Source organism: Pelobates fuscus, chromosome 1 (assembly GCF_036172605.1).
Source record: "Pelobates fuscus isolate aPelFus1 chromosome 1, aPelFus1.pri, whole genome shotgun sequence".
Taxonomy (NCBI): domain Eukaryota; kingdom Metazoa; phylum Chordata; class Amphibia; order Anura; family Pelobatidae; genus Pelobates; species Pelobates fuscus.
Window position 1 is genome coordinate 265057307 of NC_086317.1, and position 14248 is coordinate 265071554.

At 40.3% G+C, this 14248-nt stretch overlaps 1 protein-coding gene across 1 annotated transcript in view; it reads right to left on the minus strand.

Moving 5' to 3' along the window:
* Positions 1–9094: 9094 nt before the first annotated feature.
* The window catches only part of LOC134612718 (multidrug and toxin extrusion protein 2-like), a 129797-nt gene continuing 124643 nt past the window's right edge, over positions 9095–14248 (minus strand). The window contains exon 17 of the mRNA XM_063457144.1: positions 9095–9424. Coding sequence (XP_063313214.1) covers positions 9180–9424 — 245 coding nt within the window. The 3' untranslated portion in view covers positions 9095–9179. The remainder of the gene's footprint in view (positions 9425–14248) is intronic.

The window sequence follows — 14248 nt, forward strand, 5'->3', positions numbered from 1 at the left end:
CTCTATATACAGAGTAACATGGCTTCCCTCTATATACCGTGTAAACATGGCTCCCTCTATATACAGAATGACATGGCTCCCTCTATATACAGAGTAACATGGCTCCCTCTATATACAGTGTGAACATGGCTCATCTCTATATACAGAGTAACATGGCTCCCTCTATATACAGAGTAACATGGCTCCTCTCTATATACAGAGTAACATGGCTCCCTCTATATACAGAGTAACATGGCTCCTCTCTATATACAGAGTAACATGGCTCCCTCTATATACAGAATAACATGGCTCCCCTCTATATACAGTGTAAACATGGCTCCTCTCTATATACAGAGTAACATGGCTCCCTCTATATACAGTGTAAACATGGCTCCTATCTATATACAGAGTAACATGGATCCCTCTATATACAGAGTAACAGTGTGTATGCAGTGTGTGCAGTGTGTATGCAGTGTGTGTAGAGTGTGTATAGTATATGCAGTGTGTATAGTGTGTGCAGTGTGTGTATAGTGTGTACAGTGTGTGTAGAGTGTGTGCAGTGTGTGCATAGTGTGTGTGCAGTGTTTGCAGTGTGTGTAGAGTGTATGCAGTGTCTGTAGAGTGTGTATAATGTGTGTAGAGTGTATGCAGTGTGTGTAGAGTGTATGCAGTGTGTGTATAGTGTGTGTAGTGTGTGTGCAGTGTATGCAGTGTGTGTGCAGTGTATGCAGTGTGTGTAGAGTGTATTCAGTGTGTGTATAGTGTGTGCAGTGTGTGTATAGTGTGTACAGTGTGTGTAGAGTGTGTGCAGTGTGTGCATAGTGTGTGTGCAGTGTGTGTAGAGTGTATGCAGTGTCTGTAGAGTGTGTATAATGTGTGTAGAGTGTATGCAGTGTGTGTAGAGTGTATGCAGTGTGTGTATAGTGTGTGTGCAGTGTATGCAGTGTGTGTGCAGTGTATGCAGTGTGTGTAGAGTGTATGCAGTGTGTATTCAGTGTATGTAGAGTGTGTGGAGTGTATGCAGTGTGTGAAGAGTGTATGCAGTGCATGCAGTGTGTGTAGAGTGTGTGTAGAGTGTATGCAGATGCAGTGTGTATGTTGTGTGGAATAAGTGCTGCCACTTACCTGTCCCTCCCGTCCTCCTCGACTGGTGGTCCGGTGGCACAGCATCACTGGGCAGTTTAGAGGGGCCCAGTATTCTCCATGCTCGTTAATAAGACTATCTACCAGAGTTTCCCATCCAGCAGCAGCAGGGTCCTCTGTTCTCGCGATCCGCGAGAGCGTTGCTATGGCAACCCACGGCAACGCTCTCGCGGTTCGCGAGAACAGAAGACCCTGCTGCTGCTGGATGGGAAACTCTGGTAGATAGTCTTATTAGCGGCCGGTCCCTTTACACAAGACACAGGGCGGCATTTCGCCGCCCCTTCGAAAGTTCGCCCCGCCCCCCCCTTAGTACGCCACTGCCTCTATATACAGAGTAACATGGCTCCCTCTATATACCGTGTAAACATGGCTCCCTCTATATACAGAATAACATGGCTCCCTCTATATACAGTGTAACATGGCTCCCCTCTATATACAGTGTAAACATGGCTCCTGTCTATATACAGAGTAACATGGCTCCCTCTATATACAGTAAAAACATGGCTCCTCTCTATATACAGAGTAACATGGCTCCCCTCTATATACAGAGTAGCATGGCTCCCTCTATATACAGTGTAAACATGGCTCCCTCTATATACAGAGTAACATGGCTCCTGAGCTGCAGGTGGGGGCCCTATAAAAGAATAATGGGGAAGACCTACTGTCCCCCCCCGCCCCCACCCCTGAGTGGTGGGTGGGGGTCCTAAGTTACAATAAGAGGGGGGGACCTACTGTCCTCCCCCCGGCCCCCACCCCTGAGCTGCAGGTGGGGGCCCTATAAAAGAATAATGGGGGGACCTACTGTCCTCCCCCGGCCCCCACCCCTGAGTGGTGGGTGGGGGTCCTAAGTTACAATAAGAGGGGGGGACCTACTGTCCTCCCCCCGGCCCCCACCCCTGCGCGGCGGGTGGGGCCCTAAGTTACAATAAGGGGGGGACATACTGTCCTCCCCCCCGCAGCCCCCACCCCTGAGCGGTGGGTGGGGGCCCTAAATGAAAATCCCTCCCCCATCAAAGGTGACTAGGGGTCCCCAATAAAAAAGCCCCTACCTACCCCCCTCACCCTAAAAAATAGTGAGGGGGGAATAAAATTACTACCCTGTAAAGTAAAATTCAACTTACTATTCAACGTCTTCTTTTTTCTAAAATCTTCATTTTTCAGCCCCCAAAAAAGGGCAAATAAAAAGCCATCATACCCGTCGAACTTAAAAATAAAATAAAAAACCCAAGCGCAAAAGAAAAAAAATCCATCTTCACCCATGGAGGGCTCCGCGCAGACTAGGGTATTAACATATACCCTAATGTTACAGTTGTTACTTGAAAAGCATGAGGAATGCCGTTGGGGTACCACATGCTCATTTGTTATACCTCCATGCACTACAAAAATAAAGAATTTAAAATAAATAAATAAAAAATATATATATTAAAAAAAAATGTATGCAGCTTCCAAATTAATCTAAAATGGATGCTGTCCAGGAGGTGGGAGGGTCTGCTAGGGAGGGTGTGCTGCTGATTGGCTGGAATGTGTCTGCTGACTGTGAGGTACAGGGTCAAAGTTTACTCAATGATGGCGAATAGGGGGTGGATTGAACCGCGCATGTGTTCCCCCGCCGTGGCGAACGCGAACACACTATGTTCGCCAGGAACTATTCGCCAGCGAACCGTTCGGTACATCACTAGTGACCACAACTCTTCCTCTTCACGCTCATCTATGGCCTGATCCAGCACTCTTCGCAGGGCACGCTCCAGGAAGAAAACAAATGGTATGATGTCGCTGATGGTGCCTTCGGTGTGACTGACTAGGTTTGTCACCTCCTCAAAAGGACGCATGAGCCTACAGGCATTGCGCATGAGCGTCCAGTAACGTGGCAAAACAATTCCCAGCTCCCCAGAGGCTGTCCTAGCACCCCGGTCATACAAATATTCATTAACGGCTTTTTCTTGTTGGAGCAGGCGGTCGAACATTAGCAGTGTTGAATTCCAACGTGTCGGGCTGTCGCAAATCAAGCGCTTCACTGGCATGTTGTTTCGCCACTGGATATCTGCAAAGTGCGCCATGGCCGTGTAGGAACGCCTGAAATGGTCACACACCTTCCTGGCCTGCTTCAGGACGTCCTGTAAGCCAGTGTACTTATGCACAAAGCGTTGTACGATCAGATTACACACATGTGCCATGCACAGCACATGTGTCTACTTGCCCAACTTCAATGCCGTCAACAAATTTGTTCCGTTGTCACAAATCACTTTGCCGATATCCAGTTGCTGCGGAGTCAGCCACTTTTCCACCTGTGCGTTCAGGGCGGACAGGAGTGCTTGTCCGGTGTGACTCTCTGCTTTCAAGCAAGTCAAGCCCAAGACGCCGTGACACTGCCGTATCCGGGATGTGGAATAGTACCTGGGGAGCTGGGGGGGTGCCGTTGATGTGGAGCAAGACGCAGCAGCAGAAGAGGACTCAGCCGAGGAGGTTATGGAAGGGGATGGAGTAGGAGGAGTAGAGGAGGTGGCAGCAGGCCTGCCTGCAAGTCGTGGCGGTGTCACCAACTTCTCTACAGAGCCACGCATTCCATGCTTGGCAGCCGTCAGCAGGTTTACCCAATGCACAGTGTAGGTGATATACCTGCCCTGACCATGCTTTGCAGACCAGGTATCAGTGGTCAGATGGACCCTTGTCCCAACACTGTGTGCCAGACATGCCATTACTTCCTTTTGCACAATCGAGTACAGGTTGGGGATTGCCTTTTGTGCAAAGAAATTTCGTCCGGGTACCTTCCACTGCGGTATCCCAATAGCCACAAATTTTTTGAACGCCTCAGACTCCACCAGCTTGTATGGTAAAAGCTGGCGGGCTAATAGTTCAGACAAGCCAGCTGTCAGACGCTGGGCAAGGGGGTGACTTTCTGACATTGGCTTCTTACGCTCAAAAATGTCCTTGACAGACACCTGACTGTGGGCAGATGAGCGGGAACTGCTCAAGGCGAGAGACGGAGTGGCGGATGGTTGAGAGGGGGACAGCAGTGGTTGACGTGGCTGAAGATGCTGGACCAGGAGGAGGATGGTGGCTTTGAGTTTGTGTGCTGCTTGTACTCATGTGTTGATCCCATAGGCGTTTGTGATGTGCGATCATGTGCCTACGCAAAGCAGTTGTACCTAGGTGGGTGTTGGACTTCCCACGACTCAGTTTCTTTTGGCACAGGTTGCAAATGGCATCGCTGTTGTCAGAGGCAGACACACAAAAGAAATGCCAAACTGCTGAGCTCTGCAATGACGGCATTCTGGTGGTGGACACAGCATGCGTTGATTGGCGTGCTGTCGGGCTGACCCCGGGTGCCGATGCATGCTGTTTGACTGTGCCACTAGCTCCTTGCGACGACCTCCCCCTGCTTCCAACTCGTCTCCTCCTCCTCCTCTCTGTCTCCCCATCTGAACTTTCGCCCTGTTCTTCTTCTTGCCAAGCGGGCACCCACGTGACATCCATGGACGAATCGTCATCATCATCAACCGCTTCACTTGTATCTGACAACTCAGCAAAGGAAGCAGCGCCGGCGAACAGTTCGGTACATCACTAGTGTTAAAATACCACCATTTGAAATACCCTAGGTTGTCTACTTTTCATATATATATATATATATATATATATATATATATATGGTTTGATGGGGGTAAATTACATTGTCTGGCTTCAAAAATGTCCCAAATAGGACATGGGTGCATGATGGCCATCTGTGAAAATTTCAAGTTGGAAAACTAGAATGCGCACCCTCCAAATAAGGTCTTTTAGCCCCAGAGAACCCGACACACCTATACATGGGTAGTATCATTGTACTCAGGAGATGTTGCTGAACACATATTGGGTTGTTCTTTGGCAGTAACCCTTAAAGTTCTCCGTACATGTATTTTTAAATTGCTATGTGTGTTAAAAAAAATCACCAATTATTTTTTTTTTATTTCTTTTTAATTTGGCATAGATTGGTGGTAAAATGGTTGCATGAAAAGAGTCAAAATACCCCAAGTTTATTACCTTAGGTTGTCTTCTTTTAAAAAATATATACATGTGAAGGGTTATTCAGGGATTCCTGACAGATATCAGTGCTACAATGTAACTTATGTTCACTTTGAAAAAAAAATGGTTTGGAAATAGCAAAGTGCTACTTATACTTATAGTATAGTATAAGCTAAGTACGTGTTAACATTGGGTATTTCTAAACTCAGGACAAAATTTAGAAACTATTTAGCACAGATGTTTTTTGGCGGTTGTAGATGCGTAACAGATTTTGGCAGTCAAAGTTAGAAAAAGTTTTTTTTTTTAATTTTTTCATCATATTTTAGAATGTTTTTTTATAGCAAATTATGATGAAAATAATGGTATTTTTAGGAAGAACATTGAATGGTGAGAAAAACTGTATATAATATGTGTGGGTATAGTAAATGAGTAAGAGGAGAATTACATCTAAACACAAACACTGCAGAAATGTAAAAAGAGCCCTGCTCCTTAAAGGTAAGAAAATTGAAAAACGTTCTGGTCACTAAGGGGTTAAAGGAAGACTCGCTGCACTGTGGTTTGACACATACATTTGCATGCAGCCTGTCCCTCTTCATATATTGGTACACTTTTGCATTTTCAGATTTGGTTGGCTCTAACTGGCTGAGAGTGTCAGGCAACAAATTTGGATGAAACGAACACTTTTGCTCTTGGTACACATAGTGTACTTATTTCATGGGTCTTGCAAGCTCTCTTCCCCAGGATTGAGCACTCGTCCTTTTCTCAGTGATGAGTGGTACAGTGTACTCTGCATCTACATTGTCCAGGTGTGTGTTGGGAGACTGTTCATGTACTAAGGAATACATTATTGTAATCTAAGAAGAAAAGGGGGGGGGGGGGGGGGGGAGAATGATTATAGAATCTCTGGGCTAAAGTGGTGGAGCATGAACCCAATTTGTAAACGAAGAGGAGAGAGAGAAAATATTTTAGCCCAAATATAATTGGTCAGATTATAAAACGTAACTTTTAATGTGTCAACTGGTAAAAAAAATGGTTCTTATGACCACTAGGTGGCAGTAAAGTATAACCACACAGGAAATGTAATAACCAAACACAATGCTACTAAATTGTAGTGCAAGTGCTAACAAATTAAACACAAAATATACACATATTTACAAATACTGGTAGTTACCAGAGCTAAGTGAAAACACTAATCGGTAATGTATATGCTGTAAGAGATAGAGTGTAATTTCTCACTAATATCTATAGGATACAGCGTAGTGTCACCATTGCTATGCTGTGCCAGGGGAGCCCCTCGGCTAAACAGTGCTCAGTCTCTGTATAACAAATTCTCGGATATATAGAGAAAGGTCTGAAGGAGGACTAAGCAAAGTAACCACTGGTACAAGTACTATATCGCTAGCAGAGGTAATAATGAAGGGGTTAGTAAACAGTCTGTTATCTGATCTGTGCTTAAATGGGTGTCTGTGCTAGAGTCTATAGGACTGATGCTAGTTATCTCAGATCTGCAGCCCTAGTTCCCATCATAATACCAAAATGCTAGCGATTAAACTGCTTGATGTCTTTAGTAATCTGTGCCTTCAAGGGCACCTGTTTACCTAAAGTAAACAATATCTAACTCACACAACTCACACTATTAAAGCAGTTTGCGAATGAATAAAGTGAAAAATTGGGTCATGAGTCATACTGCTCCTAATTAAACTAATCTGTGCCTTCAAGGGCACCTGTAATTGCCAAAAATATTGGCTTTCTAGCTGTCATTTGTGGAGCAGTATACTAAAGTTCAGCAGTATACTAAAGAACACCCTACACTGTTCAATTTGCCTTATGTACTTATGGAGAAAAATACCATCATACTCATTGTAATGATTACAGGGTTGTAATGAATGGAGACATAGTACAACAAGACTCGCCGAGCATGAGCAGTCCCAGTGCCATAAACTTGCTATGGTCAATATTAAAGGCAAATCGATCAAGCACAAACTTATAGTAGACCAGCTTTCTATGAGGCACAGCCAGGTACTTCAGGGCCGTGCTGTTCTAAGCAACATCATTGATATTGTGTTTTTTTGGGGGGGGGGAGGGGGGAATCCAAGCATTGCCATACAGAAGCAGCCATTCAGGGTCTGCAGCTGATGACTTTGATGTTGACCATCTTGGAAGCTGTAAAACATTTGACATTTCTTAGAAGCATTATTTATTTTTTATTTAATTTTATTTTCACTTGTTCTCTTGTTTTTACCCCCCTGTATTGTTGACCATTGTGTACTTTGCTTTATTTCATATTGATTTTTTTTTAATGTACAATTTGTATTGAATACTAAACGAGAGTAACCTTCTAGGGAGAAAAGTGTCAGGTTACTCTAATAAGGGAAGTGGGGGTAACTCCCAGACAGAGTTTGCAACAATAGGAACAAATCACAAGGGGGAACAGTTTAGGCGATAGCCCCTTTGTGAAAAGAGTAACCAAAAAATAAATAAAGTTATAAAACGTAACTTTTCATATGATTATTTAAAATATTAGCAGAACTTATCATAAGTAAAAATAGTATCTGTGATAGGAAAACGCCCCTATCAGATCATAATGAAAAAATAAATTAAATGAAAATATTCAAATTGCTGTAAAGAAAAAAAATATATAATATAATTAATAAATATAGTCAAAAGAAAAAGGAATTGCATGAAAATAAGTAATCTAAATGAAAAAAATAATGGTTTAACAAAAAAGGTTGGAAAGTTTAGAAATTTCTCCGTATTGTTGCAATGTTAAACGGAGTGCAACAGGATTTTAAGAATTGCAATTGTTACATTCCGTATTAATCAGGGGTGGAGAGATATAATGTTGCAGAAATAGAGCGGGAAGCCCTGCAGATAGTGAAATATATTTCTAGTTTCCCTACTCTGTTGTGCCTTCCAGGGCACCCCTTAAAAAATTCTGATCCCCCGCCCCCCCTCCTTCTGTTAAGTTATTGTGCTGTACGGCTGTGGTGTAAACCAAACTAAGAATTAAATAAGAAAAATAACTTGTGTATAAACATAAGGATAAAAAAAATTATTAAAGTTAGTTAAAGTATGGCTGGAGCTGTCAATAAAGATCTTTGTTGAAGTTGCCCCATGTCTCTTGGACCAGCATCATACTTTGTAAAAGTCCCAATGCGCGTTTTGTCGTTAAGGCGCTTCCAGGGGAACAGAGTCTGGGGAGATAGAGGTTCAGATAGGGCGCCTCTATCATTGATTGGATATTCATTAGCCAATGGGTAAATTAGTAGGAGCTGTGGGTAGGGCTTTGCTCAATTGCTATTATTAATACTTTATATGCTTAATATATGTGTAGTGCCGCAGTGAATATTTTTTCTAAGCTATGAATTAAACTTAGATAAATGAATTGCTGAGATACCAATCCCGTATGTTGTAATTGTCCACCATTTAACCCTGAGTATAAATGAAACCCAAGTTTGTAAGTATAATATTCATAACGAAAAAGAATAAAAATTTGTAATAATATGAATCTATCTCAGATCCAAAGGAAGCTGGTGATGGCGGGAATGATAGTCAATATGTTCTATAATAATGTGACCAACAATTATAACATTTGGCACCTGTGTTGTCACAAATTCATTTAAGACATGTGGTGATTGGTATACATGTGTACTTTGCTTTATTTCATATTGATTTTCTTAATGTATAATCTTAAAGATTTTTTTTCTTTTTTTACATATTTTGTTTAAAAAAAAGTGTAATAACATGGAGGTTACATTGTATTTCAACAGCATTTTAACAATAGAGAAAGATAAAATATTGTTGTACATAACATCTTTTTTGAGGTGTATAGAACATTTTTAAATGAAGAATATTTAACAATTAAAAATGAAAAAATATATTTATATATAGAATAGCCACATATAATGTAAGCACTATCTTCCATCTGTATTCATCAGATGGAATCGTTAGCTTTAAAAAAGCAAACATTTTTCAAATTACATCAGAAACCATCTTGATTAAAATTGTGCAATATATTACCACAATAATCTCAATATGAAATTAAGGTCATTTTTGTTTTATCTACTGTTCACCAGATATTTCACCAATATTCCAATAATCAGTGTAGTAACGGCTGAAACCACAGCCAGGCCACGACGAACAATAATCTGCTTCATAGAGAGGACTTCTCCTACAACATTTGTAGTTTCATTGATGGGATGTGGAATTTTTTCATCACTACTGATATATGGTAAACTGCTATTTTCATATGAAAATGCTTGATCGAGGTCATCATGCTCAGGATGGATAGATTGAATGGTTTCTGTAGTAAAGCAAGAAATAGACTTCTTTCAATAATCTGCACACAATTCTGCAGACATGAGCTACACTTCTGAATGAATGTTCTGTTTCAGCTTTTATCAATACATTGTAATTATAAATCATAAATGTAATGTGAACTAGCAAACAAACAATCAGTTTTGCCATTTTTGTTTTGATTTAACCCCTTAACACCGCAGCCAAATGTATAAGTTGTGAACGAAACAAAATGTAAACAAAACCTGGCATTTGCGCGCTATATGTCTGTCCAACCGTAATTCACCTCTTTCATATTAAATGCACCCCCCCTTATTATATATCATTTTATTCAGGGGAAACAGGGCTTTCATTTAATGTCAAATATTTAGCTATGAAACATAATTTAATATGAAAAACATGGGAGAAAATAAGATTTTTTTTTATTTTTTTAGTTCTACATGACATTTTAACTGTCAATGTCATAATACTGTTTGCTTTTACTGCAATAAAATACACATATTTGTATTCAGCAAAGTCTCACGTGTAAAACAGTACCCCCTATGCACAGGTTTTATGGTGTTTTGGGAAGTTACAGGGTCAAATATAGCGTGTTACATTTGAAATTGAAATTCGTCAGATTGGTTACGTTGCCTTTGAGACTGTATAGTAGCCCAGGAAATAAATTTACACCCATAATGGCATACCGTTTGCAATAGTAGACGACCCAAGGTATTGCAAATGGGGTATGTCCAGTCTTTTTTAGTAGCCATTTGGTCACAAACACTGGCCAAAGTTAGCGTTAGTATTTGTTTGTGTGTGAAAAATGCAAAAAACGCCAATTTTGGCCAGTGTTTGTGACTAAGTGGCTACTAAAAAAGACTGGACATACCCCATTTGCAATACCTTGGGTTGTCTACTATTGCAAATATTTTGCCATCATAGGGGTAATTTTCATTCTTGGGCTACCATAGGGTCATAAAGGCAACGTAAGCAATCTGGCGAATTTTAATGTGAAATCAATGAAACACAAGCCTTATATTTGATGCTGTAATTTTTGAAAACACCATAAAACCTGTACATGAGGGGTACTGTTGTACTCGGGAGACTTCGCTGAACACAAATATTTGTGTTTCAAAACAGTAAAAAGTATTGCAGCAGTAATATCGTCCCTGTAAGTGCTGTTTGTGCGTGAAAAATGCAAAAAACGTCACTTTTACTGGCGATATCATCGTTGTAATACATTTTACTGTTTTGAAACACTAATATTTGTGTTCAGCGAAGTCTCCCGAGTAAAACAGTACCCCCCATGTACAGGTTTTATGGTGTCTTGGAAAGTTATAGGGTTAAATATAGTGCTAGCAAATTAAATTCCTTATACTTTCGGCATGGGTTGTCAGGCAGGTCCCGCTAATTGTAATTAATTAGGATACCTAATTATGTAAAATTATTACATAAATATATGTGTAGAATTAATATATGTATATATATACATATGTGTATATATACGTATATATATATATATATATATATTTTTTTTATATTTTTATTTATATATAGGTATATATATAGTGATATATACGTATATATTTATGTATATAGATATATATATTATTTCGTTCTACGTGTATTTTGATATAAATATATATATATTAATATCACAATACAGTTAGAACGAAATAAAACACATCTATATATTTTTTAATATTTTATTTTTAATTATTTTTTTTATTGAATTTTTTTTACGTATTTACATATTTTTTTTTATATTATTTATAAATATATATATAACAATAATTATATATATATTTAATCAGTATCAGTCTACGTGTAATTTGATATTAATACATATATATAATTATATATATATTAATATTAAAATACACCTAGACGGTGTATGTGTGTGTGTGTATATGTGTATATATATACTTAGATCATATATATATTTAATATATATATATATATATATATATGATCTAAGTATATATATATTTTTTTTTTTACACTTTTAACATTATTTAATTTTATTTTCAGCCAGCAGGGGACCAACTGTCATTACAGTTGGTCCCCCTGCTGGCAATGCCTGAGCCAGCTATACCGGCCATGTGATTGTGAGGTCCTCGCAAGGACCTCACTCTCACATGACCGGGAGGGACCGGAGGAGGAAGATCTGCCGCGGGGGGGCTCCCTGGGAGTCCCCCCAACCGCGATCGCCGGCGTGGGACCACCGGCGACCGGGTAAGTTAAAAAAAAACGGCGGGCGTATATTTACGTCCTGCGGCGTTCAGAGCCGCTTTTAAAAGGACGTAAATATACGTCCGCCGGACTTAAAGGGTTAAAGGGACACTATAGTCACCCAGACCACTTCAGCTCAATGAAGTGGTCTGGGTGCCAGATCCCCCAGGTTTTAACCCTTCAGATGTAAACATAGCAGTTGTTTTCAGCTGCAAGGTTAAAACTAGAGGGACCTGCCACCCAGACCACTTCATTGAGCTGAAGTGGTCTGGGTGCCAATAGTGGTCCTTTAAGGTTAATTCCAACATGTCCAACGACATGATGACTTAATTATCTTTTTTATAAATTTTTCCTTTCCTCTACCTGTCTAGCAGTTTTACCAGGGAGAGAGGCTGTTCTATTTCTTTACTCATTTTAATACTTTAAGGTCCCCAGTGACTGCAATGATTAACAGGGCTGATTGCTCTGTGCATGTTAGGTGTAAATATCTATTCAGTAGTGATTTAGTGGATATCTCATTAGCTCCTTTTCTATACCATCTAAGAGACACGTATATATCCTGTGCTGGTCACTATATCCATAGAGAATCATAATTCAGTTCAGCCCCCCTCCATATCCTTGCTAATACTTAAAGGGAAACTCCAAGTACCCAGACCACTTTTGCCCATTGGAGTGGTCTGGGTACCAACTCCCATCACTCTTAACCCTGCAGGTGTAATTGTTGCAGTTTTTATAAACTGCAATAATTACTTGCAGGGTTAAGTCCTCCTCTAGTGGCTGTCTATCAGAAAAAAAAAGTATCTGTATCTCTATCAGACAGCCACTAGAGGGACGTCCGTGTTCTTGAGGACATCCAGCATTGCCAGAATCCCCATAGGAAAACATTGAATAATTGAATAATACTTTCCTATGGGGTGGTCTAATGCATGCGCAGAGCCTGACCCTGCACCAAGGTACATCGGCGCTGGATTCAGGTAAGTCACTCAAGGGGTTTTAACCCCTTCAGCAACATGGGATGGGGACACCGCTGGAACCTGCAGTACCCGGAAAACAGATTTGTTTTCCTGGCACTGGAGAGTCCCTTTAATATATCCAAATCCAATATTACAAAGTAACAAATGTGGAGGAAAATTATATTTTTGGCCTAGGTTGGCCACTTATAATAAAGCCAGATATACGCTGATCATTTGCATTAATCTGTATTTTTATTTTTGGACTATATTACAGGAGCGGTTAGCCTTATAAGGCTGGTTATATACTTTTACTATACAACTAGATATAAGTCATTATTTTTGTTTTGGTGTTGTTACTTCCTAATATCACTATACTGTATCTTATCTCTATCCATTCAGGATACTGGTTGTATATCCAGGGAGGCTCCGTTTCCACTCAGTGGAGACACCCTTGTTACAATTTCTCTTTAAGGTTAAACAAGCTTGGACGGGGTCTTACAGTTAGCGGATGAGCTATGGTTATTGAGGAATTTAGAATGAGAGCTGCCTGCATTTAAGATGCTATGAACTGTTAATCACATCATTCTCAGCCACTCAAACAGTGATACCAGTTATAGTCCATGATATCTAGAATACAGCCCAAGACCCATTTTTTTTAGCCCCACAACCATAATTCTACCCTAAACTGAATTCCCCTAATTCAGCTATAATAACAGTTGTGCCCTGGGAACAACAATGTGCCCAACTTCGCAATGGAGCTTATTATTATAAATGGTGTAACGGTATAATGGTTTTGCGGTCTTTTCGATGCATTTACAATATATTGTCACCACAAATATTTAGATTTTTTTTTGTTTGAAATGTCAACATTTAGGTCAATATTTTTAAAGACAAAGTAACAAATGTGGAGGAAAATTATATTTTTGTACATAATTGTAAAAACATGCAATAAAAAAATAATTGTTTATAACTTGTGGAATTCACAGTATTAGCATAATGTCTGCTTCTTTGACATAGGAAAAAGGGGTGATGGTATGAGACAGACCAGCCTACCAATATTTGCATTATAACTTAACAGGTGGTCTAAATTTATAAAAAAAAAATATATATATATTGAAGGTGGGAGATCCAGGCTCATCATAAGCCTGGTCTTTTTGACTGGACAACCGTAGCCTGGGACTAGTCTGACTGTATGTGTTTACATTGTGGTGGCCAGTTTTGCCACCACCAGCATTATATTTTGTAGCTGTCAGAGTGTGGCAGCAGTCTCTCAGAACCCAAGGTATTGCTGCGAATAAATAATACACCAAGGGGGAGCATAGTATCCACCCGTACCACAACCTCTGCCTGAAGGTGGGGCTATTAAATAAAGTGAATAGGGGGACACCTACTGTCATGAACAGAGGATGAGGGCTCTAATAATTTCCTCCCATAAGCACTAGCCATGGGTAAGCCACTATGTCCCGATGCAGTTTATTTGTAGACCAACCATGGTAACTGGGAGACCTGTAATCGGGTCCCCCCATTATTGTATTAGTGACTTGGCAGAAATAGCTACCCACAGCAAGCAGCCACTGACTTTACTTGTCCCTACCTGCAAAACAGTGGGAGGGGGCATGAAGGAGGTGAGGGAGGTGTAAACCTCTCTTAAAATTATATGTGGG